General features: G+C 39.5%; 1 protein-coding gene, 1 non-coding gene and 1 pseudogene across 3 annotated transcripts; all 3 read left to right on the top strand.

Moving 5' to 3' along the window:
* Positions 1–975: 975 nt before the first annotated feature.
* LOC118146633 (U4 spliceosomal RNA) lies at positions 976–1,116 on the top strand. The gene has a single exon (XR_004732473.1). It is a non-coding gene; the product is annotated as a U4 spliceosomal RNA (small nuclear RNA).
* Positions 1,117–13,412: 12,296 nt separating this feature from the next.
* LOC144578694 (uncharacterized) lies at positions 13,413–23,123 on the top strand. 2 transcript variants are annotated; one of them, XM_078345926.1, is made up of 3 exons: positions 13,413–14,111; positions 14,970–15,056; positions 23,017–23,123. In XM_078345926.1, exons 1-3 carry the CDS (start codon positions 13,544–13,546, stop codon positions 23,034–23,036), a joined length of 675 nt encoding a protein of 224 aa, XP_078202052.1. In that variant the 5' UTR covers positions 13,413–13,543; the 3' UTR covers positions 23,037–23,123. The 2 variants fall into 2 exon arrangements, with proteins under 2 accessions (XP_078202052.1, XP_078202053.1); XM_078345927.1 differs by lacking the exon at positions 23,017–23,123 and having other exon boundaries at positions 13,413–14,127; positions 14,970–15,057.
* Positions 18,889–19,444, top strand: LOC103796729 (large ribosomal subunit protein eL32 pseudogene; annotated as a pseudogene).
* Positions 23,124–25,108: the final 1,985 nt, after the last annotated feature.

Raw genomic sequence — 25,108 nt, 5'->3', positions numbered from 1 at the left:
TACACATTTATTAGCCCGTTACTTTCCTTCCTTTGTGAGGTGTCTATTCATACCCCATAGCCATTTTTCCTTTCGGTGCTTTGTTCTTTTCTTGGAAATATATACAAGTTCTTTGCATACTAGAGATATAATATCTTGTCACATTATTATAAATATTTTCTTAACCTTTCTTGTGACTTTAATTATGATGCGATTTGCTATATTACTTGGTTATAAGTTTTATAAACCAATAAAAATATATGGCATTGATTTTGGTGCAGTAAGCACATTATGGCACTGTTTGCCTTGTGCATGAGATCACTGTAGTCTTCAAAGACTCCAGCTGCTATCTATCACAAGCAAGCAGAAGAGAGATTGGCTTCATTTTAACATCAACTGATTATATCAATAATCAATATTTTTAAGATCACTTTAAAGAAAAATACTGAACGAATTCCCATCATTTTATTATAAGAGGATGAGATAACAGGAGGAAGTTTAAGCAAAAGAATCTGCTGTTCTTTTGCAATAGAGAATTTATGAGAACTGTCCCTTCCTTACAAGAATACACAGTAGAAATGCATATTATTAACATATATTAGCACAGATATTACACACACATAGTAAAACTCAGCTTTAACAGTAGATGTTCATAAGATGGTAGCTACGTGCGAGACAATGTGCTAAGTGCTTTCCATGAAGGATCACATTTAATTCTCTCAACAACCCTAAGAGATATGCACCCTATTTAAAGATGAGGAAATGAGTCTTTGAGAAATGAATTCAGTTACCCTTGTCACACAGCTACTATAAAATCCACTACACTATGTTATTTAGCCGAAAATTGTTGCAGGGTCAAAGCTTCCAAAAATATAGAAACACAAAATACTATTAGGTTGGTGCAAAAGTAATTGCAGTTTTATGTACTTCAAAACCTAAAATGCAATTTAAAAAAAAGTAATTGCAGGTTTTACAATTAAAAGCGATTATATATTAAGCTTTGCACAGTGGCAGTATCATAGCCAATGAGGTTTATCTGAGGCATAATTATTGCTAAATGAAAACTTTTCCCAATACCCCGCCATGATGACTTGAAATATAGTCGGCATTGGCAATTTTTGACAGTCTCTATGGAGACTGAATTTTTAAAAAATGTAATTATATTATAAATGTATAGTCTTGACAGATTTCTAACACATTTCTAAAATCTTATCATATATCTATGTCTGACTTAAATGTAAATATTTTTGAAGGTTTTTTGTTTGTTCTCAGACAGGATCTTGCTCTGTCACCCAGGCCAGAAAGCAGTGATGTGATCACAAATCACAGCTCAGTGCAGCCTCCACCTCTTGGGCTCAAGCAATCCTCCCACCTCAGCCTCCTGAGTAGCAGGGACCATAGGTGCACACCACTACACCCTGCTAATTTTTGTATTCTTTGTAGAGACGGGGTTTTGCCATATTGCCTAGGCTGCTCTCCAACTCCTGAGCTCAAGCAATCTGCTTGCCTCAGCCTCCAAAAGTGCTGGGATTACAGGCATGGAACACCAAGCCCAGTCCTTTTGAAGATTTTTGAAGGTCAAAGTGACCTTAACACTGTCCTACAGGAGACCATGTTAGTAAATACCATCCAACCGAGCATCTTTTTGTTTAACAGCCATCAACTGAGCACCCGATGTGCTAGATCCTAGATGTGGGTAAGTGGATACAAAAATGACCAATTAGTAAAAATAGCCTCTAGGAGTCCATTTGTCCAGTTAGTTAGGAAAGAAACAGTAAATAGTTCCAATAAACTGTGATAAATGCCATGACTGCAGAATGTACATGAAGTACTGCAACACTATAGAAGATAGACTGACTGACACCATCTGCAGAAGACCATGAAAGTTACCCAGAAGAGGAGTTCTTGAGCTCTTGTGCTTGTCTTGTCTTGAAGGGATATTTGCCAGGAAGAGAAAAATGAGAATGGCACAAATCAGCAGAAAGAAGACTTGTATGAAGACATGGAAACATGCAAAGGCAGAGTGCATGTAAAGAAAGGTTGAAAAATTAAGTATAGCATGGTCACAGGATCAGATGTCTCACAAAAATAAAGAGTAAAATGGTAAACTGTATGTATTGCATCAAGATGGCAAAAGATATTCTGTATAACCCCCCTAAGATGTTTGGAATTTATTCTATTTATAATGGGTAATCTTAAAAGGTTTTTAAACAGAGGAATGCCATCATATCATTGTTTTGTACAGATAAATGGTGAGACTAGCTGTCTATTTAAAGACAAGGTGGAAACAAGGAGAAATTTTAAGCAGTTGCTCAAATGGCCCAAGTGAAAAATGGTCCAGAACTAAAGCAGTGGCAGAGGGTTGGAGAGAGGATTGGATTCAATGGGCATTTATGGGGTAGTATTTAAACAATTTGTACTTCCTTCCATGAGACAGGGAGAAAGAGACACTTATTAGTGACTCAGATTTCTAACTTGGGCAAACAATAATCACTAATAGATAAAAGCTGCTTCAAGAATCCACATAAATGCACATTAAAGTATTTACCCATTCCTGCAGAGTCTTCATCAATTTCTGGGTAAACCTACAGCTTAAAATTAGTTCAGTGGAGGTTTTGCAAAATAGCATGTACTACTTTTCATTGACACCTTCATCATAGTTCAAATCTTTAAACTGGTTGAAATCTTACCAGTTAGGAGGAAACACTGCAGAAGTGATTTTGTCAAGTGTATATACATTTTGAATGATAGGTTTAATCCAAATGTCCCAATTCAGACAGCAGTTCATGACATTTCAAACATTTGAATAATTTCTAGTTGATCTGTTGCACACATTGAGAGAGACTTAAGTGGACATCCACACCAACTTAAACCATGCCATTTCATACCGCTTATACCCCATAGCAGCTTTTTAATCTAACCAGACTCTGCAAAATGAAGGATAGGGCTGCAAAAAGATTTTAATTATTGCTTATGCACCTGTTCTGTTGAATTCAGTACCTAAGAAGGCACAGTTTTCTTTTCTTTCCTTTTTCTTTCTTTTTTTTTTTTTTTTTTTTTTTGAGACAGAGTCTTTCTCTGTTGCCCAGGCTGGAGTGCAGTGGTATAATTTCAGCTCACTACAACCACTGCCTCCTGGGTTCAAGTGATTCTCCTGCCTCAACCTCCTAAGTAGCTGGGATTACAGGCATGTACCACCACACATGGCTAATTTTTTTGTATTTTTAGTAGAGATGGGGTTTGACCATGTTGGTCAGGCTGGTCTCGAACTCCTGACCTCATCATCCACCCACCTCAGCCTCCCAAAGTGCTGGGATTACAAGTTTGAGCCATTGAACCCAGCCTGAAAGCAAAGTTTTCTGGCATATCTGATGTTTAATAAAATTTAATTGTCAGCCAGGTGTGGCAGCACATACCTGTAGTGCCAGCTGCTCAGGAGGCTGAGGCGGGTGGATCGTTTGAGCCCAGGAGATGGAGACTGCAGTGAGCTACTATCACACCACTGCACTCCACCCTGGGCAACAAAATGAGACCATGTCTCTAAAAAAATTAAAAATTGTTAAAAAATTAATTGCCAGAACCTCAAAGAGAGGCTAAAAATCACAAATCTTTTCAGATGTCAAATTTTAAACTGTTTACTTATCACTGAGATAGTTTTTGCTATTATTATCATATTTGCCAAGATGCTAAAGGATGTGATTTAGATGTCTGTCCCCTTCAAATTTCATGTTGAAATATAATCCCCAATGCTGGAGTTGAGGCCTGGTAGGAGGTATTTTGATCATGGGGCAGATCCCTCATGAATGGCTTAATACCATCCCCTTGGTGATGAGTGAGTTCTCACTAGTGAGTTCATGGGAGACCTGGTTGTTTAAGAGTCTGGGACTTTCCCCTTCTCTCTCTTGCTCCCTCCCTCACCATGTGACATACCTGTCTTTGCCTTCAGCATGATTGGAAGCTTCCTGACGCCTCACCAGGAGCAGATGCCAACACCATACTTTCTGTACAGCCTGTAGAACCATGAGCCAACTAATAAACCTGTTTTCTTTATAAATCACCCAATCTCAAATATTCCTTTATAGCAATACAAAAACTAACACACACTAAATTACTTCAATGGAAAAACTATTATATTGAAAAGAGCAGCACATTTTTTAAAAAGTACATTAAAAAATCTCATATCAATATTTTCACATAGCACTAAGCAATTTGAATTTTCTAATCATACAATTTGAACCTTATGTCTTGAGACAAAGTAGGAATTATTATTCCCAGGCTGCAGATGTGGAAACTAAATGGTAGAGCGATTCATAATCACACACTTGAATCTAATTTTTACCACTTACGCTCTGGACATTCTTTGTATCCCTTCTCAAGATCACAACACCCTCCTTTTCTGTGTATTTCATTTCAGTGTGGAGAAAACCAAAACACAACATTAAAATTTATTATTTGTTGTTAACATTTCGTTGAAATTTATAAGAGGCACACTTACACAACAAAGTGTTAGTGTAGATCAGACTCTCACACAAGAGCTCGGCCTTTTCCTGCATTTTACAGATAAACCTGAAACTCTCACCTGAATGCCACTCACCAACAGGTGGACTCTAGGGTCAAAGATGTAATCAGCTTTTCTCCAGCTCCTACACCTACCATTAAAATAATTGGGTGACCTTCTTGACTCAGCAGAGTTCTCCTACTGAATACCAGCAACACCTCCTCAGTAGCAATGGGTAAATACTCAAAGGCTGATTATTTTGAGTAGAACTTTTAACCGTTAGGGCCCTCGCCTCCCCAACTTTTTTTGAGACAGAGTTTTGCTCTTGTTGCCAGGCTGGAGTGCAATGGTGCCATCTCGACTCACCACAACCTCCGCCTCCCGGGTTCAAGTGTTCTCCTGCCTCAGCCTCCCAAGTAGCTGGGATTACAGGCATGTGACATTACGTGGGGCCTGGTTTTTTAAACAATAGAGATAGCTGATTTTACAAAAATGTACATCATATATAAAACATAGTTATAACCATTTTCTATAACTATCATTTCAGAATTACAAATAGTGGGTAGAAAGAGAAGGTAAATTGAAAAGCACTCTGATGTGATGACCCAAGCTGGGGTCACAGTGATGGGGGGCCAAGAGCCAAGAAACACAGGCAGCCTCTAGGAATGGAATAAGGTAAAGAAATGGATTTTCCTTTAAAGCCTCCAGAAGGAGCACAGCCCTGCTGACCTATGTGGATTTCTGGCCTCCAGAACTGCACCTAGTAAATCTGTATTGTTTTTAGTCCACTCCACCACAAAAAGGTGATCTATTATACTTCAAAGTTAACTTGAAAAACAAGTATTGCAATAGAATGTGATATATCTGCCCTCCCCCCAAAATTTACATATCAAAATCCTTTAAGGATACATGCAGCAAAATATTTTTAGGTACCATAGGATACCGAGTACTTTCTAAATCCATGAAGTATGATAAAGATACAATGCTTTGAGTATCATTTTAGAATTAAAGATTTAGTATATTGCATTCTAATTCTGTAAAAACTGATAGTACTATATGACACATCTGTCTCTATTATCCAAAATGCAAAATTAACAAGGAACTTAATTTTTAAATCACACTAAATCGAGCATACTCTCTTGTAAACATTTTAAAAGGAAAAAAGATCTTACTCTGAAATTTCACTTGAAACTTTAGAAACCAATCCAAATTGTATTTCACTTGGAACATCCATCCCATATAATGATAATGTGAGGATCTCTTTGGTTAAGCCTCATGGTAACCGAGTTAATCACAATAAAAGGAACTCAAGCTGTATCAAATAACAATGTATTGTTTAGTTTTGTTTAACTTTACCATCCAGAGGGTTGAGTTAACTATACTTCCCGGTTCATGGTACATTATTATTTTCTTTCTTTCTTTATTCCTTTTTATCTCCATAGCCCACTCCAGTGCTCTGGGTCCCACCCAGGCAGCCATTCTAATGTGTTTAAGAAGCATCTTTCTGTAAGCACTCTTACAAAATGTGTACTGTGTGGGTTTATGCATTTCAAACTCACACAAAGGATTTAATACTTATATTTCACACTCTCACCTTTTCACCAAGCACCATATTCTTAAAGTGCATTTGAGTTGCTTTTGCTTATCTAATCTTTTGCATCTATGGCCACAGACAACTACATGATGGGCACCTGCCATTTTTCCTCTCCCCCCAGCAATGCTTGCTCAGTTACCTCCCATTTCCCTCCACCACTAATAACAGAAGTAAACAACCTTGGACATGTCCTCTTGGGGACCTCTGGCACACATTCCTGTGTCCACCTGTAGGAATGGAATTGCTGGTTCACAGAGTAGATAACTAGTCAATTTGCTTAAGTAATGCCAGATTGTTTTCCAGAACAGCAGCCCCTGTCTGTGCTTCCACCAGCACACACAAGGCTTCCTATTTATTCCCTCCTTCTCTAATTTGGCTTTGCTATTATGCTGATTAGCTCCGTAAGGACCAGGAACAAGTCTACCCTGAATGTCACTTTTCTTTCCTTTTCAATATAATGAGACTCTCTACTTCAATTACCTGATATGGTTGTGAGACATGAATGCAAAGACATAACATGAAAGTACTTTTTAAAATACAGAAATAGCTGCTTACAAAGGTAAAAGCAGTTAGCATTGTTATTTTTGTTCTTATAATAAAAGTTTCTAACTATCATCCCCCCATCCCAGCCCCAAAAAGAGAGGAGATAAGTGAATAAGCCTAAAGCTTAAAAAACGAAACTTTCTCCTGGATACCCAAACATGGGGAAATTGAAACAGAATGGGGAAAATAATTTTTCTTCTTTGTTTACTCATCCACGCATTTATTTCATCAAATATTAAGAACTATGTACAGGGTCCTCTACTAATCCTAAAATATAAAAAAATCATACAGCAGATACGCACACAGAACACATCCAAATTTTCCATATATGTCTTGAATTTTGTACATAAATATAATGACTTCACAGATGGTAGCTCCTGGTATCACGGAACAGCTCCTATTTATTGAGCATCTATTATATGAGCATATCACATAGTTTCTCTCAAACACTTAAAACAATCCCACAAGGTGGATGTAATGACTTTAATTCTTCATATAACAAAATAGACACAGGTAAGGAATTTGCCAAGTCAAGTAATTAAATCATTCAGCCAGAAAACTCTAGCTCCTTAAAGTCCAGGTTTCTCCTTTCCACTCCATCTAATTTCTGTCAAAAAGATACGTTCAAAAATATTTGTAGCAGAGGCAGACAGAAGGACATGAACAAAATGTCACAGGAAGGACAAAGATGCACACAAGGTTCAACAATAAACACTATAATCTACTTAATATTCTGTATGTACCAAGTGCTCCATGTGCCTTAGTTACAATCCTTATAAAAACATTGTAAAAAGCTGCTTCATCTCCATTTGAAAGATGTGGAGGCTCAGATTTTGTTTACAAAGTCACACAGTTGCTATACCAGTAAGACTCAGACTAAAACATAGCTCTTCTAATGCTAAAACCATGGTTTTGTTTTTGGTTTTTGTTTGTTCGTTTGTCTTTTACTGTAAATGGGTACTTCCTGTTTGAGAATGATTTAACATCAGTGTCTCTTTTCAGTATTTACATTCATCAATAGTTATGATTGCATTTCTTTAAATTCTCAAGTAAACGCCAAAGTAATATTTTCTCCAATGGGTTTTCCTCTACCCTACCATTCTGATCTATAATCTTTCATTCCCTAGAGGTGTGAGGTAAGACAGGAATATTTTCTTATAAAGTTAAATATATACTAACCTTGGATCCTACAATTTTAGCCTTAAGTATTTACATACCATCCTCAAGAAAAGAAAGGGAAAATATTTTTGCACAAAAATATTCTTAGCATCTTTATTTGTCATAGTCAAAAGTTGAAAACAACTCAAATGTCTGATGAATGTACAAACTGTGGCATATTCATATAATGAAATACTACTTAGCAATAAAAAAGAAGAATCTACTAATACCTAAAACAACATAAATTAATATCAAAAACATTATGCTCAAAGAAGCTAGACACACAAAAATATGTATAGGCAAAACTTATCTATAGTGAAAGAGATCAGAATGGCGTTCTCCTGGAGGGTTGGGAGTTTAACTGGAAAATAACCCAAGTAAATTCTTCGCTTGGTAAAAATATTCTATTGTGATAGGGTATGAGACCTGCCAAGATTCAACAAATTGTACACTTAAATATCGTGAGTTTTATCGTATGTGAATTATACCTCAATAAAGGTGATAATTAGACATGCACATGTACTAACACGTACACAGCAGAACCAGAATCTATTATGCTTGACAGCCTTAGAAACAGGGTCTTAAAAATCATAATCCATCATTCTAACATCAAATAAGCCAGTTACAGACCTCAGTTCTCTCAGACCTAATCTAGGTATTTAAGGATCTACTGGGTATTTATTTTGTTCTCAGTGGGAAAAGAGAGACCTAATCAACTATTTTCAGTGCAAGAGCCCTTTCTCTACATAAAAGTTCATGGAAACAGTCTGCTAAATAATGACATTATGAAAAGTAAGAACATGTTATTTATCTGTGCTTCCCCATGTGTGCCTGATACCACCTGGTGTCATATAAATTGGAAAAAGCAAACTGTTCATCCAACTGAAAATGACCTCTGTGCATCTCACTGTATGTAAGTGGTGTGCTTATGAATTCTGTACTGCTCTTTCCAGCTCCATGTTCATCTGTTGGTAACTTGAAGTCAGCCATGGTAGAGGTAGGAATAGGCAACTGCTACAAATCAGGGCTTTTTTTTTTTTTTTTCTAGATCCATTTTACCAGCATACCACTGATAATATCTCAACTTGTTTAAAAAAGAAAGAAAACCTCAAAGACCCACAGAGGCCAAGTAGTTATTCTCAATTGTTCTCCACCTACTATGAGAAATGACCCCATTCTTCTACACTCAAGTTCTTTTTCTTTGGTGAGTGTTCAATTACCAGCCCAAACTCACTGAGATGTCACCTTGTCACTTCCTGTTGGAACTAACAAATTTCTTGTTGTCTAAGATGCCATCAATAGTAGGAAGCACAATTGCTTGAAAATCAGACTTTCAGGGAAAAATAAATCATTTTTTAAAATACGATAATTGTAAAAGTTCCCAACATTTGGAAAACTATCCTAACATTAGGAATGCCAATGTGAGGAGAAAAAATGTGCCCTGGAAACAAGGAAATGTATCACTTTATTACTGATTGTCTGTAACTCTTTTAGCAGTTAAATTTTTTAAATCATAGACTGTTAGAGCTGGAATAAACCTTAGAAATATTTTATATAATGCTTTCCTTCGTCTAGTGAAGAAATGGAAGCCCAGGAGGTGACACATTTCTGAGGTTACAGAACTAGTTAGTTGAGAACAGGGACTTCATTCCTTGACTCCTGGTTTTACTCTCATTGCTCTCTCCATCAGTTACTAGACAAAGGTTCCAATCAAGTTTCAGGTTACCACATTAGAACTTGCATACTCTTCCTGAAGGTCAATTTCATGATGTATAAAATGCCAGGGGTGGGAGGTGGTAACAATACCAAACCCCAAGCTGATTGTGAAGTACCTCTACTGTGAGAGGCATAATAAGTCATGGTTGTTATTATTACTAGACAATGCAGTTATATTTTCAAGATGCATATGTGTTCTCTAGTTGGATTGCATACTTCTTTTTACTTAACAGTTAAAACCATGCTCTCATTGTGTACCCTAAGAGTGCCTTTTACATGATAGGAGCTCAAAAGTATGTGTTGTTTAAATAATTGAAGCTGCTACTAAATCCGAATGTCAGGTCCTCATCATTTTTAGATTCTTAATTTAACAAACATTAATTGGCCTTCATGTGTATCAAGCCCTACGTTTGATGCTAACGAGCAACACCACAGTCACAGAGCTGCTTTTTGCTAGATTCCCTATAAAGCATCATAACATGAAAAAAGTAGGGGAAAGAGAGGCCCTACATTTGTAGAGTAGATCCTTAGCATGAAGCCTTGGCATCTGCCAGAGAAGTAGCCCAGCCCAGAAATGAAGCTAGATGACATAACAGCTACCAATTAATCACCATAGTTATCTTTAAAACACTTAGGAGAACAGCCTTTCCAATTTAGCAACACATAACTTAATTCAACAATGGCATTCAAACTAACTTGATTTCTGCCACTTTCCCTTACCAGGCCAGGTCCAAAATACATGTTAGGGCCATTTTTCATTACTTCCCTTCTCTTATCATCTGCAAATGACAGTGCCAAAGCATCATCTAATCAAAAAAACACCAAAATAATTTATTTCATATTTTAAAGCTCTAACTCAAAACATTACATCATTTAACCTCAGGTTATTAATATACATCAAATAGTAGAGCCAGTTTATTCTGGGAAAATACTACCGTTTACTCAGAACTGAAAACACATAACTTTCATGTGATTGCTTTCTTCTTGCCCATCACACCATATGACACTTGGTAATTGATCCATACAAGACCTTCCCAAGAGAGAAAATTGAGGATTAATTTCCATAAAACATCAATGAATTGCTTCTATTTTGGTACCATTGATCTCACTCCCATGGTCAAACAGGAATCTGGTCAGTTCCTGAGAAAATCTATGTCTTTGTGAATGGACAAACCCTTTGGAAGATTTTGTTTGTCCACCTTCAAGCATGCTGAGACAGTGTACAGGGTATATTTCAACCATGAATGTATATTTTGGAAATGTTACCACATCTTTTACAGTCTAATCAGGAAAAAAGATGCATGGTCCTCAAGCACACACTAAACTTAATGCTAAAGGCGTTTTTGTTGTTGGTTTGAAACAGGGTCTCACTCCACTGCACTTCAACCTGTCACCCAGGCTGGAGTGCAGTGGCATGACCACTGCTTACTGTGGCCTCAACCTCCCATGCTCAAGCGATCCTCCCACCTCTGCCTCCAGAGTAGCTGGGACTACAGGCATTTGCCACCATGCCCCACTAATTTGTTTATTTTCTGAAGACACAGGGTCTCACTATGTCACCAGGGCTGGTCTCGAACTCCTGGGCTCAAGTGATCCTCCCACCTTGGCCTCCCAATGTTCTGGGATTATAGGCATAAATTACCATGCCTGCTCGAATAGAACTTTCAAATTATAACTAATAACAACTGAGCTTCTAGTACTTAAAACACACATCTAAGAGAAAGTACACTATATCACATCAACTTTTAAAATTGTGTCATGGATAGAAGGCAATTGAAAATGTTTAAGCTATTTTCACACGTTGACACTGGATGAAAATTATGACAACTAAATGGCCCTATTGTTCCAGGTACCTTAACATTAAGCTGCATCTGACTGGCATTCACATTTGCAAGATCCAAGGATATAGTTATGTGAACATCAGCCCAGTCAATCAGAGAAAAGTTACTTCAGATCTGATTAGATCTTTAGTAACCTTGATCTTTCCAGAAGGATTAACTTTAATAATATGCATTTGGGGAAGTTGTATCAAAGCTAAACATTCCAATTTAAATTCATCATGTGTTCTAACTCAGAATGAATCTTGTGTAAGAGTGTCAGATAGTTGGACTCATCAGTGTCAGGTATTTACTTCATTCAAAAAGGTAAAAACCCCATTTATATAGGTTAGAATTTTACATATCTCCAATTTGGATTATACAGGTTCCATATAATTACAATAACATGCTCTACAAAAATATATGGACATTTTGTGTATAAAAATGAATAACTTTAAATAGAGAAGTAACTTTTGGAGATTAACCTAAGAAAAACTGCTAAGAGTCCACAACAATTATATTCTTCTCAATTATCAATATTATTCTAGAGTTAAAGACACTCACTTTCATTAAACTCATGAACACTGTAAAAAGAAAAAAAAATAAGTACTGAAAAAAAGAAAACAGTACTTATATAACTACACAAAAATGCAAACAGATTCACAATCCATAGTTTCCTTGGATTCCAAAACACACCCCTGGCCTTTACATTGTCTGAAGAATCTTAGGCTACAAGATCTGCTGTGAGGCCTACACATCACTGTGTAGATTATGAAACATATTTATTTGTGCCTTAACAAAAAGAATACTGAGAACCATCATTAATAACAGTCTACAGTCCAAATTCCCAACTTACTTATTTATCCTCCACTGATTTGAGAACTAAGAGAAGCTGGCTCTCTGGATGTGAGTAGCTGATTTGGAGATAATCAAACGGTTGTTTTGCCTCAGTCAGTTTTCGTTTTGGAACTGTGGTTTTAACTTTACGTTCACTTTCAATACAGAAATTTGCTTCCTTAAACGTGCACCGTTTGAGTCCAGGTCAGCAGATTATAAGGCTGCCTGAACTGCCAAAGCAGCAATCTGTGTCCACTCTGAGACTGTCTCCCTCTAAAGCCTACCTACCCTGGCCTACCTTCCTGGAATGGGGTCCTGTATAACCCCAGGATGACTCCTCTATGCTTTTACTAATAAGAGAAAGTGAACTCTTTCAAAACTAGACAAGCCACACTCAAACAAGCAAAAGCAAAATCAGCAATTGACTTGGTCAAAACTTCAGTCTTCTTTTGAAGACTCCTTGATTCCTTGAGGATTTTTAGAGATAACGACTAAAGGAAAAACACGACATGGGCAAGATTTGTGTTTCAAGGGCGATTCTGCATAACTTAAAACTAGTTGAACTTTTGTTTTCAAGACGATTCTAATGTGCCTCACTTTTAAAACACATAGTATCTATTCTTTTGCAAAAATCGGTAGAGCAAGCCCCAGGATTAAAAAAAAAAAAAAAAAAAAAGTCCTAAAAGGTATGCGAAAGGTAAGTCTCCCTCCTCACCCTCTCATTTGTCTCCCCAACCCCCTTCCCGGGACAACTATTGTTTCTCAAGAACCCTGCCCTAGCCATTCTATGCACATGCAAACATAAGCGAGTGTTTTAAACCAATTATCCCACATTATACACGCAGTGGCAGCTCCAAAATTGCTATTAAATGCCTCCGGGCTTAAAGGTGGCAATCTGCTGGGGGGTGTGGGGTGGGAAGAAGGAGATCATCTTGATGCTGCGGTTTTGCTCGTCAGGCACCCGATTTCCACTTCGTGTTTTTGCTTGCGTGCCTTTACAAGGCTCTCGGAGATCCGGGAGAAGGTAAACCCACCAAAGCCACCCCCGGGCACTGTCACGATCGCCACCCTACTCTGTACTTTTCTGTCTCAATCTATAAAGTATATTCTATTCTTTAACAGAGTTAAATAGACTCACTTTTCAAAAAAGAAAAAGGAGGAAAAAAAGCCTAACTCTGAAGGTAACTTTGAGAACCAGGTGATTTCAGAACCAGGTGATTTCCTCCCTGCCAAACATGCAGCCTCTGCAGCCTGCTTAGGTCGTGTCCTTAGGAAGGGTTCAGCCTGGCAAGGGGTTGGAGGTGCAAGCCAGGAACAAGGAAGCCCCAAGACGGGAGACCCAGGTGAGGGCGTCCTGAGCCCGGGCCCCGCTTTTTTTTCTAGACGAATGTTTCCAAGCAGATGCCCCAAGTCCTCGGTCCCCTCTCTCTCCTGGGGATGCTCCAGCACTGGGACCGAGTTCCAGCTCGCGCCTGTGTCCCGGGCCGCAACTTCAGCCCCGCGCTCCGAGCGCAACCGGACCCCCACGAACAGCAGGAACCAGGTCCCCTCCGTTCGCCTTCCCTGAGCCTCGCGGCGCCGCCTGGCACCCCAGGAGGGCAGGACTCCAGGCAGTCTCCAGGGCTACTGCCTCTAACCCCGCCCGGGCCTCCCGCCTGCCAGGTCCCCGAGTGCCCCTGGGTGAAGGCAGCCACAGGTAGGGGGGCGGCGCCGTGCTCACCTGCGCAGGAGCGGAGTCCTCGGCGCCTGCGGGAGAGGAGGAGGCAGAGGAGGCCATGTTGTGGGGCTGCTGCTGCTGCTCCTTCCAGGAACTCCGGTCTCTCCTCCCCGTCCCGCTCCTCCGTCCCCCAGACTTGGGACTTCTTGGGAAAAAGTTCGGCCGCGGCTCAGGAACGCCAAGCGCGGCCCCGCGACGCCCGCCCCGCGCGGCGCCTCCTCCTCCTCCTGCTGTGTCCGCGACGACCGCCAGGTGCCAGCGCGGGCCGGTGAGCGGGGGGCGGGCCCGGCCCAGGTAGAGATGCGGCTGGGCCGGAGGCCGAGGCTGCGCTGCTCCCACCTCCCTGAGATCACACCCAGTGGGCCAGGGGGCCAGAGTAAGAGGCGGGTGGCCTCAGGGTGACTGGGGGCATCAGAGGCAGTTCCAGGAAGAAAGGGAGGGCGAGTCCCCTTTCCTCCGGGCTGCTGAATAGAGTTTCATTAGCCATCTCCATAATGATAATAGTTAATAATAATAAAATAACATTCTACGATTTACTGGTGCTTATTAGGGCTTAAGGGAATAAAATCAGGCAATAAAATTAGGCAATTTGGGTTTTGCATTATTATTATTATTAATCTGTAGGGTACGATCTATGTAAAAGCAGTGTTTGCTGGGCAGATAGCTTCTAAGCAATGCCCACAGACAGACTCCTTTCCACCCCACCGAGGTTCCGGCAGCCCTCAGATTGCTTCAGCTACATGCCCAATTAAAACATGAAACTCCGGAGCTGCCCGGGGTGTGACGAAGGCACTGAGCCTGATCCAGCAACAGAATGGGGAGCAGGACCTCTGAGTGTCCTTGTTTCTAGGAGCTCTTATGACAAGAGTTTTGCTGCACTCCTGTCCTGGACAAGGCCGGCAGGATAGGTGGATATCAGGCCGCTGCCCCCACAGAATTTACTATTCTAGTTGGCTTGGCGTGGGGCGAGGGGAGCGATTGCCCTCACTTAATGTCTCCCAAAGGGAGGACATCTCACTTGGAGCCAGGGAAGATGCTAGCAGGGCCAGGGCGTTAAATGACTATGAATCACACAGTAAGAAATGTATTTCTTTTCGGATTCTCTTTCAGTTCTTCTGCATACAAGGAGAAAGTATTCTCTCTCAAACAGTAAACTCCCTTTTTATCACAGAGCAGGCCCCAGGCTCAAAGCCCTAGGTAAGCACTGGTATCTAACTGGAATTTATAACATTGTTTCATTTTCATTGTTTAGTTTCACTGTTTATTGATACTGTTATTTTCCATTTAAGGCAAGTGAAAGCGGTTTTTCTATCTAAGGTAGAGATCCAGAAGTTCTTTCCTAAGCAAGTGTGTATGTTTAAAAAATATTTTAAAAGAGTAATTGTCCAGGTGGGACTGGGATAAGCAAAATTTCAAAAGGTAGGCAGGGAATGACTAAAGTATGAGAAACATACGTTTGCCACAAGTAACAGCTAAATACAGGAATGATTTCATTGCCAGAGAACACTACAGCAAGTTAGCTGTAACTCCCATCTAACACCTTGCTCATTTTCTCCGTAACACACAGAAAACTGGAATAACATTTATCGGGCATTAGCTCTGTGTTGGAACCTGTGCTAAGCACTTTATTCATGTTGTCTCATTTAGTCTTCAGAAAACCCTTACAAGACAGGCAGCATAATCTGGAAACAATCTCAGAAGCATTATTTAGCCAAGGTCACACGCTACTAGGGCAACAATAACTCTTTAGGCATTCATCACATGAGATTTATAAGCGACTTCCGAATTAGCAAGTTCATAAACCCCTTGAAATTGTATGTTAAATTCTGTGTGCTATTTCATAGGGAGAAAGCATATGATTTTCATCAACTTTTCAAAAGGATTTGGGTGTCCCCAGAAAGTTAAGAACCACTATCGTCCTTATTTACAAGACTATCCTATGCCTTGGATTTTAAGGTCCGTTGGGGCAAAGGTCCTGTTTTCTTTTATCTCTCACTGTGCCTAGCCTACTTGTCTATCCCTTCAGGCACTCATAAAAATTGGTTGCCAAATTGAATGTGTGAGACAGACAATTCACACTACAGGGGCCAGGTGTTGGTGGCTTGGGAGGCACATCACCTTGGTAAAGCCTCCACAGACACAGACAGGTATTTTTACAAGCCAACTCCCTGGCACTGATACAGTCACAAGAGCCATCTTAAGAGGCAAGCAGCCAGCCAGGTAGACAATAGAGGGAGAGGAAAAAAAACAAAAACAAAAACAAAAACAACTCTACAGGAAGTTAGCATAAGGAGCAGCACCTGGGAGCGAAGCCCAGAAAGGGGTACTTCCCTGCAGAGCTATTCCTAGCCAGTCTGTTTATCTGGCCATCTGTTTCTGAGAAATGCTTGTGTTCAGGAGCATCAAAGACACTTCCCCTCCTCCAGAGGCAGGCTGCAACACAGCTGAAAAGCTAACGGCAAGAAGTAACTGACAGTCTGGCAACATCGCTCCTACCTTTAAAAACTAAACCAAAAATCTTCCCGTGCAGTCTACATTTGTCTCTAAGTTTGTCTCTTCTCTGTTTCTCTTTTCACAGCCAAGTACCTTAAAGGGACAGTAGTTGACACTGGGGTCCCTATGTTCTCACTTGCACACTCCTTTATTAATAATCATCAGGACTCTGCCCTTCCTCAGCTACTGAAACTTCTCTTTTCAGATTATAGTTGATCTCCTCTTTGCTACAGCCATGAAAGTCTTTTCTAGACCCTTATCTAGATTTTTTTCAAGAGCACTTGATAGGGCTGTTATCTCCTCTTTAAACATCTTCTGGGACTTTAACTTTAGTCTGCCTTATTTCTCTCTTTATGATCTTATTCACATTAAGGCTTAGCTATAACATAATGACTCCCAAATCCATCTAAGACAATTTCCCTGAATCCCAAACCCAATTTCATTTCATCCAAAATGGAAAACATTTCTTCTTTTCTGCTGCCCAGGACAACAGAATCATGTGCTCTACCAATGCTCTGTCTTAGCTCCACCAAGCAACCAAGACCTTGAAGTCAGGGGAGGAGACTGCCTCCTACCTCCCAACCCAATCAAATACTGAGTCCTTGAATGTCCCTTCTTCTTTATCTCCACCACATCCCTGCCTTTGATCCTCTAAGGGCTATGATTTATTGAGCAATTACTATGTGCCAAACCATGCCAACTTGCATTTTCTCACCATTTCTTACCTGAACAACTTCAATATCCTCTTAATTTTGTGTAGTATATCAGCTCTATCCAATCTTATGGTTTGTCTAAAATTTCAAATCTGTTAATATGATTATACAATGTTAAAATATTACTTAGTATCTCATTCTATCTTTCACAATAAAGGTTAACTCAGCATGGGTCCTTGTCCACTTCTTCCACTAGATCTCAGTTGCTCTCCATCAGCATTTCCATCTCCATCCCCTTCTCCATCTACTTTGGCAACCCACAAGCACAGCCATTCTGAATTACTTGCAGTTTCCCCCCAAACACCAAGGCCATTGTCTTTCTACAAGCCATTTCTTCTGCCTAGAAAACCTTTCTCTCAAGAAAACCTTTCTCCCCATCCTCCAGTTCTCTGCTTCACCCATCTTCTCTGCCTGGTTAATTCCTATTCATCCATCAAGACTCCGCTCAGAAAATACATCTTCAGGGAGGCCTTCCATGACTCTTTTTCTATTACAGCATAGTTTGTTGCCCTTTCTTTGTTCTGCCAAAATACTCTGCAGCATAACTCTTAACAATTTTGAATATGTTCCCAAACACTTTCTGCAATTCAGAAATCTAAACAATTACAAAAACTAAACACCTAAACAGAATTGACATAAGGGTATTTATACTCTTTATTCCATTTAGTATGACTAGTTCTATGTCTTAACTATGAGGGACTTCCCCAGGCCCTTTTACTACTATTATGTGATATATAGTGCATATGCCAAATCACTATACTAAGCATTCAGAATTGTGAACATATTTGCCTTCAGGGGTTTCAGGTAAGGGTTATAGACCTATATAACCATTTCTTTCCTTGCTTATATCCCACTTAAATCATGAGTTTCTTGATGCTTTGACTGTATCTTTTTCATGTCCAAATCACCATGACCTAATGCAGCATCTGGCTCAGTAGAAGTTTGCTGAATAAATTAAGGGTATAGTTATGAACTTGGACTGTATTTCATCGAACTGATTCTCAAGGTTGAAATCTGACATCTCCCCTTGCTTCCCAAATGCTTGTTCCTCCTCTAGGCTACTATACACCTTGCGTACATGTCACATTTCTTCCTTCCTTCCTTCCTTCCTTCCTTCCTTCCTTCCTTCCTTCCTTCCTTCCTTCTTCCTTCCTTCCTTCTTTCCTTCCTTCCTTCCTTCCTTCCCTCCCTCATTTCTTTCTTTTTTTTCCTTCTTTCTTTCTTTCCCTCCCTCCCTCCCTTTCTTCCTTCCTTCCTTCCTTCTTGAGAGTTTCACTCTTGTTGTCCAGGCTGTAGTGCAATGGTGTGATCTCAGCTCACCACAACTTCTGCCTCCCAGGTTCAAGCAATTCTCCTGCCTCAGCCTCCCAGGTAGCTGGGATCACAGGCATGCGCCACCATGCTCAGCTATACATGTTACATTTCTAACTATAGAATAATTGTTTGCACATCTGTCTTTCCAGTGAGACTGAGCAGGTTGAGAAGAAAGATGATAATACCTTTACTGATCTTTGCATTTCTGAGTTTGCAGTGCCTAATATGTCAGGCATATTATATATACTAGGAATCCATTTTGTTAAATGATAGAGGGTAGAAAGGAAGAAGGGAGAGAGAAAGAAGAAAAGGAAGTGGTTTTTTGTTTGTTTGTTTAAGATGAAGTCTGGTGGAAGGCGAATTAATCTCTATTTAGAGAACTGTAACAGTGGGTTCCAAACTCAGTCACTTTATAGCATTTGTCCTTTTCCTTTTTTTTTTTTTTTTTTTTTGGTCACTGAAGTGCAGTGGTACAATCATAGCTCCCTCAATCTCCTGAGTAGCTAGGACTAACAGCAACATGACACCCCACTCAGGTAATTTTTTGATTTTTCATAAAGACAGAGACTCGCTCTCTTCCATGGCACTGCCTATGGAGATAGCAGCGATCTCCTCCTTGGCATCATGGCCGCCCTTAGAGCCCTTGTGAAACCCAAGACCGTCAAAAAGAGAACCAAGAAGTTCATTCCGCACCAGTCAGACCGATATGTCAAAATTAAGCATAACTGGCGGAAACCTAGAGGTATTGACAACAGGGTTCGTAGAAGGTTCAAGGGCCAGATCTTAATGACTAACATTGGTTATGGGAGCAATAAGAAAACAAAGTACATGCTGCCCAGTGGCTTCCGGAAGTTCCTGGTCCACAACTTCAAGGAGCTGGAAGTGCTGCTGATGTGTAACAAATCTTACTGCACTGAGATCGCTCACAATGTTTCCTCCAAGAACCGCAAAGCCATCGTGGAAAGAGCTGCCCAGCTGGCCATCAAAGTCACCAACTCCAATGCCAGGCTGTGCAGCGAAGAAACTGAGTAGACAGCTTATGTGCATGTTTTGTGTTTAAATAAAACTGGCCTCTTCCTTAAAAAAAAAAAAAGACAGAGACTCACTATGTTGCCCAAGCTGGTCTCAAACTCCTGCACTCAAGCAATCCTCTCACCTAGGCCTCCCAAAGTACTAGGAATTATAGGCATGAGCCAAGGACCCTGTAGTTCATCACATTCTTGCATCACCTTTGTTACTTAATGTTTTTATTTACATTAATTTACTTTTTATCTAAACACATATTTTACCCTTTATCCAATTTTGTTAAAGGGAAGCTGAGGTACAGGGAAATACAGCCACTGAGTCAGGGTCACATAGACCGGGACTGGCCAATTAGAGCCACCAGATTTCTGTCTGTGGTCATAGATCTTCCTTCCTAGGCATCCACTGCTTGAAGCTGGAGATTCTGGTCTGTTCCTCATGATGACACTGTGGTCATATGATCTGGTCCCTCAAATGGTGCGATACACAAGCCACTGGTGTTTCAGTTACATTTCCCCCAATTTGAACAAATTTGGTCAAACTCTAATCATGTTTCCCATAGTAAATAAATGGTCAGGACTTCCCTGACAGTCCCAGGTTGGCTGACCATGGACAACAGGACTCTCACTTTACTTGGTACCATAAAGAATGACATAGTACCTTACATTTACTATTTTCTTATAAAGGATATCACAAAGAATACAGATGTAGAGATGCATGGGGCAAGGTACAGGGGAAGGGGCATGAAAGCTTCCGTGCCCTCCCTGAGGTACCACTCTCCAGACACCTCCATGTATTCGGTCATCTGGAAGTTCTAAACACACTTATCTTTAAAAGAAACTTTCTTTTAGTATCTTTGGAAAAATCACTTTCATGTGCACTGAACACACAGGATTAAAACAAAGTATTATTATATTATTCCTTTCTTGTTTTATTCTATATTCTGTCTGAAGCCCTCTCTGTCAAAAAGAAAACTTAGAAAGCTCTAAAGGGACAGGAAAACCAGAACTGGATGCAAACTCTCTCCTTGACATTATCAGGAGGGAAAGAGAAGCAGAAAAGGCAGTCACATATTACGTGATCCAATATTATTTAATCCCCTGTCCTTAAGCCACCTAATGTCATCAAGAACCATCAGTAGAAAGGGGACTGTATGAACTTTCCTCTCTCCCACTCACTCAGCTTCTGAATTTATGACATTTCTTCACAGCTACCATGAGACACTGTTCCTTCCAAAGTAGTTTTTACTATAATTAGACACTAACAATTATGTTTAAACAGCAGAATTTCTTTACCTGACCGTTCGCAAGAGCAAAAAGCTGGTTTCTTACGTAGGTTCTATGAAATCTCCAAGAAACAAGGAAACGAGTTAATACAGAAAGTTTTCGCCTATGAGAAATTTTGTTTAAAGTTCAAGAGAGGATGTTTAATGAATGTGTGCTTCTTTCACAAAAGAAGTAATAGAAAACATTTCTCAAGTAGAAGAGATATATATTTGCTTACCACAAGCCATGGGAGTATGATAGTATGTAGAAATATGTCCCTTAATTTGTGAATTTGTGAGGGAAAACAGCTCACCAAGCACAAAGTTGAACCAAAATGTTTTCTCTCCTGTGGCTTTTGGCCTTTCCCCTCAAGAATGGTCTCAACTGGGTAGAAACTCATACTTCTAAACACTCATTAAAGATCATGACTTAGCAATCTTTTTATCAAGGTCAAGTGGAATGAGAGTATAGTGTTTATTTATCGAGTTAGTGTTGCAATCCCATGTAGGATATGGTTAAGTGACTTATTTTAGTGTCTATTTCCATTTCTTAATCCTTTGAGGTTTTTTTTTTAAACATTTGAAAGGAAATAGAGATTATCTGATATATTCTGTAAAATGACAAACATTTTATGACTCAACATATTTGAGATAACTAATTGTTGATTTTAAAACTCCAGGCCCAAAGTAGTTTATGAAATAGGATAAGAAACTTCACAATAGATTTACAGAACACAAAATAATCAGTATGATTCATTCTACTTTATCTCCACGTTTTGATCAGAACTTTTCATCACTTCTTTTCATTCACTTTGGTCTGGGATTTCAAAAACATTTAAAGCAATGACAATATGTAATATCATTCCTTAAAAATACACATATAAAGTTAATGTAAAGCAAAACTAATTAGTGATGGAAAATAAACTGGTAACTTTTAGCCACTTATTAATAAGGAAAAGCAAACTTTGTTATCTCTGCCTGAATTCCCAGTGAATTGAACTATGTTAGTTCTGGTTGAGGGTGTTTAGGAAAGAAAAGTAAAGAGGAACTTTATTTTGTTCATTGGCATGGCATCTAGGACACAGGGGAAGAGGAATAAAAACCTTCAGAATAGAATTTGGGAGAATGAAGAGGACCAGACTTATAATTAAAATATTTTCATCTGGCCAGGTGCCGTATATCATACCTGTAATCCAAGCATTTTGGGAGGCTGAGGCAGGTGGATCACTTGCCTAAGAGTTTGAGGCCAGCCTGGGCAAAACATCATCTCTACAAAAAAAAAAAAAAAAAAAAAAAAAAATTAAAAGTGAGCCAGGCATGACGGTACATGCCTGTGGTCCCAGCTATTTCTGAGGCTGACGCAGGAGGATAGCTTGAGCCCAGGAGGTGGAGGCTGCAGTGAACTGCAATTGCACCACTGCACTCCTGCCTGGGCAACAGCGAGACCCTGTCTCAAAATAAAAAATTATTTTTATTTCTTCCCACATATTACTCTTAGTTCTTTCTTGTTTCACCCTTTACGCTCCTCCATTCTGATTCTAAACCAGAATTAGGCTCTCTCAATTCATACATCTTTTCATTTTGTTTCTGAACAAAGGGAAAAAAATCATGAAGGTGCTTGACCTACTCCATGCATGCTTTGATTCCAGTGCCAATGGAATTGCCTGTTTTAGCCTTTGTGTTTTATAGAACTGTTTCTAATGGCCCCATATGGGACTTCTCCCCTAGGAATTCTAATCATATACTACTTATGTGATATAAAGCTTTGAACTTCAAATCTGGATTTTTCTGTTTAAACTAGAAAGTAAATAAAGAAATTAAATTTAATAAAAATAGAAACATACCAACACAACTCCCCAAAACTATGCAAACCGGCTTTGCTCTGAGAGACCCCAAAATTTTTTGTTACTTGAACATCCTATAATTGATCATTTCATTTTACTACAATCTTCCCCTTGTCCACTCTTTCAAGTATAATATATTGCTTGCTTAAATTTCACATTGAAAGTTTTAAAATGGCATATAAAATTATTCCAGATACCCGCAGGCTACTAATAAAACCATAATTAGGGATCATCAACTTAGTAAAAATTGATGCCTAGAGAAACAGTCTTCATAATCTTCAGCTCAGGCAGTACCTTCTTTCCATATTATCATCCCTTTCTGTTGTGGGCACATACATTTCATGCTTCTGCATAGAGTTAAACATGTTTCTGTACTCCAATAGGTGTCATGCCCCAGAGCCATTTACATCATAATTACAGTAGAGTTGAACATTTATATTAAAATTGTTGGCAGATGCCAATCAAAGCTCTAGAAAAATTAATCTTTTGTGGAATGTTTCTTACAGATGGAGATAAAGTATCTTGAGGAAGGAGGAGAGGGTATTTCTTCATTTACACAAAGGTACTTACATGAAGCTGGGGACAGTCCTTCCCCAAAAGGAAACATTAAACTCAATTTTCATGAAAGCAAGGACTGTGGCTGTCATGTCTACCATTGTGCATCCCAGCACCTAGCACTGGACCTAGTATAAATTTTGTGCCAAATTTATATTTATTGACTGCATGGATGAACTCTGTATTTTATTTATGATTCTTGCAATTTATTGCTAGCTGTTTTCCATTACTTGTCTTCTCTTACACTAAAATTATTGATGAACATAATGGAAATATAAGGGCACTATATAAATGTTACATACTATTGGTTGATTTGTGTGATGATGACATTTGAAGTTTATTTCAAATGCTTCCTTTTATTAATCATGTCTTTACAGCTGGGGCCTTTTCTTTTGCAGAGCACTTAAAAAATATAGTGCATGACACACTACTAATGTTCCTCTGAATTGTCTGCCTCCTCCTTGTAAAGATACATCTCATATCTCTTACATTCTTTCTACCTTCTACTCTTCATTACAATCTAAATCAGGGATCAGTAAACTTTTAATTTAAAGGGCCAGGCTGTAAATATTTTAGGCTTTGCAGGCTGTTATAGTTTCTGTTGCAACTACTCAACTTTGCTATTGCAGTGTGGAAGCAGATCTAACAAACAAGCATGGCTCTGTTCCAATAAAATGTATCAGCAAAAACAGGTAATGGACTGGATGGGCCAGAGCTTGCTGATACTGATCCAGGTTACTAGCACACTATCCTTTCATTTTCTAGAATGTCGCTGTGTACTTAGTATGTGCTGGGGATTATCACATTTAATGCCCAGAACAAATTTCCAAGAGAACATTATTATACCCTTTTCATAGGTAAGAAAATTCATACTTAAAAGGCTGATTTGATCAGCTCCCCCAGCCAGTGAGTCAAGTAGCCATATCTGTCCATGTGCCAGCCCCATCTCCTTTTAGTGGCCACTGTCTCTCACATGCAGTACTGCCATTGTGTCCTAATTTACCTCGTTGCTTCCCTTCCTCCTCCCTACAATTGACTCTTCTCACAGAATCCAGGATGATTTTTTTTAATGTAAATTACATCATGTGACTTCCCTACTGAAAACCCTACAATGGCTTCTCTTGCCTTTGAAATTAAACCCAAACTCCTCACCCTGCCTACAAAGTATGACATTGTCTGGCCCCTGCCTGCCTCTCTGACCTCATCTTTGCCCTATTCTTCTCCTGAAGACCCCAGACACACCAGCGTGAGTTCTGTTTCCAAGCCATGCCTCCTCCCTTATGGGCGCTGCCCATCATGTTCCTTCTGCCCAGATAATCTTCCCCGCTATTCCCACAAGTCTTCTTCATTTGCTTCCTTCTTGTCATTTGAATGACAGCATCTAAGTCACTCCCTGTCCCCTGTCCCCTGGAAGCCTTTCCTGATACTCCAATCTATGCTTTATCATCAAACTTTTTTTTCTCTGCATAGTGCTTATTACTATGTAGATTTTCTATTGTTCATGACCTCTTTACTTCACTAGAGCATAAGCTCTATAGAAGCAGGGATCTCTTTCTCTCTTATTCACCACTATATTGACTCTGAGTATCCAGTAGTGCTTGGCATTTAGTAAGGACTTAATAATTATTTATAAATATCTGATAAATGAATGTTTGTTAACCCAACTTCCATGCTCTTCACATTTTACTGCCTCCCAGGACTGGCTGAGGCCATTTCCCATGACATGCATCATAGTGTTTTTGGGGAGAAGCATTTGGTTTGTGCTGCTCTATTCACATTCCTTAAATTATAGTCCCATGGACATAGCAGACAAAAACAAAATACATGAATGATGTTTAGCCAGTTAGTTCAATGACCAAAGATGAAGATATGGTCCATTCAATGAATAATACCCTTAAAAGTGACAGCCCCATCTTGATGTGGCTAAATTTGATTGTTTAGGTAAGCAGTCTTGGCTGGGAGTGGTGGCTCATGCCTGTAATCCCAGCACTTTGGGAGGCTGAGGCAGCCAGATCACCTGAGGTTGGGAGTTCAAGACTAGCC

Source organism: Callithrix jacchus, chromosome 12 (genome assembly GCF_049354715.1).
Source record: "Callithrix jacchus isolate 240 chromosome 12, calJac240_pri, whole genome shotgun sequence".
Taxonomy (NCBI): Eukaryota; Metazoa; Chordata; class Mammalia; order Primates; family Cebidae; genus Callithrix; species Callithrix jacchus.
Note: the sequence above shows the minus strand (reverse complement) of the source record. Positions and strands in the feature narration are given on the sequence as shown.

Excerpts from the sequence above, each read along its gene's own strand:
- LOC144578694 (XM_078345926.1), top strand. The coding sequence starts at position 13,544 with ATGCCCCAAGTCCTCGGTCCCCTCTCTCTCCTGGGGATGCTCCAGCAC. Across the intron at positions 14,112-14,969 it reads GTGTCCGCGACGACCGCCAG|TTCTTCTGCATACAAGGAGA; the intron begins GTGCCAGCGCGG and ends ATTCTCTTTCAG. Across the intron at positions 15,057-23,016 it reads CCCCAGGCTCAAAGCCCTAG|ATGGAGATAAAGTATCTTGA; the intron begins GTAAGCACTGGT and ends TGTTTCTTACAG.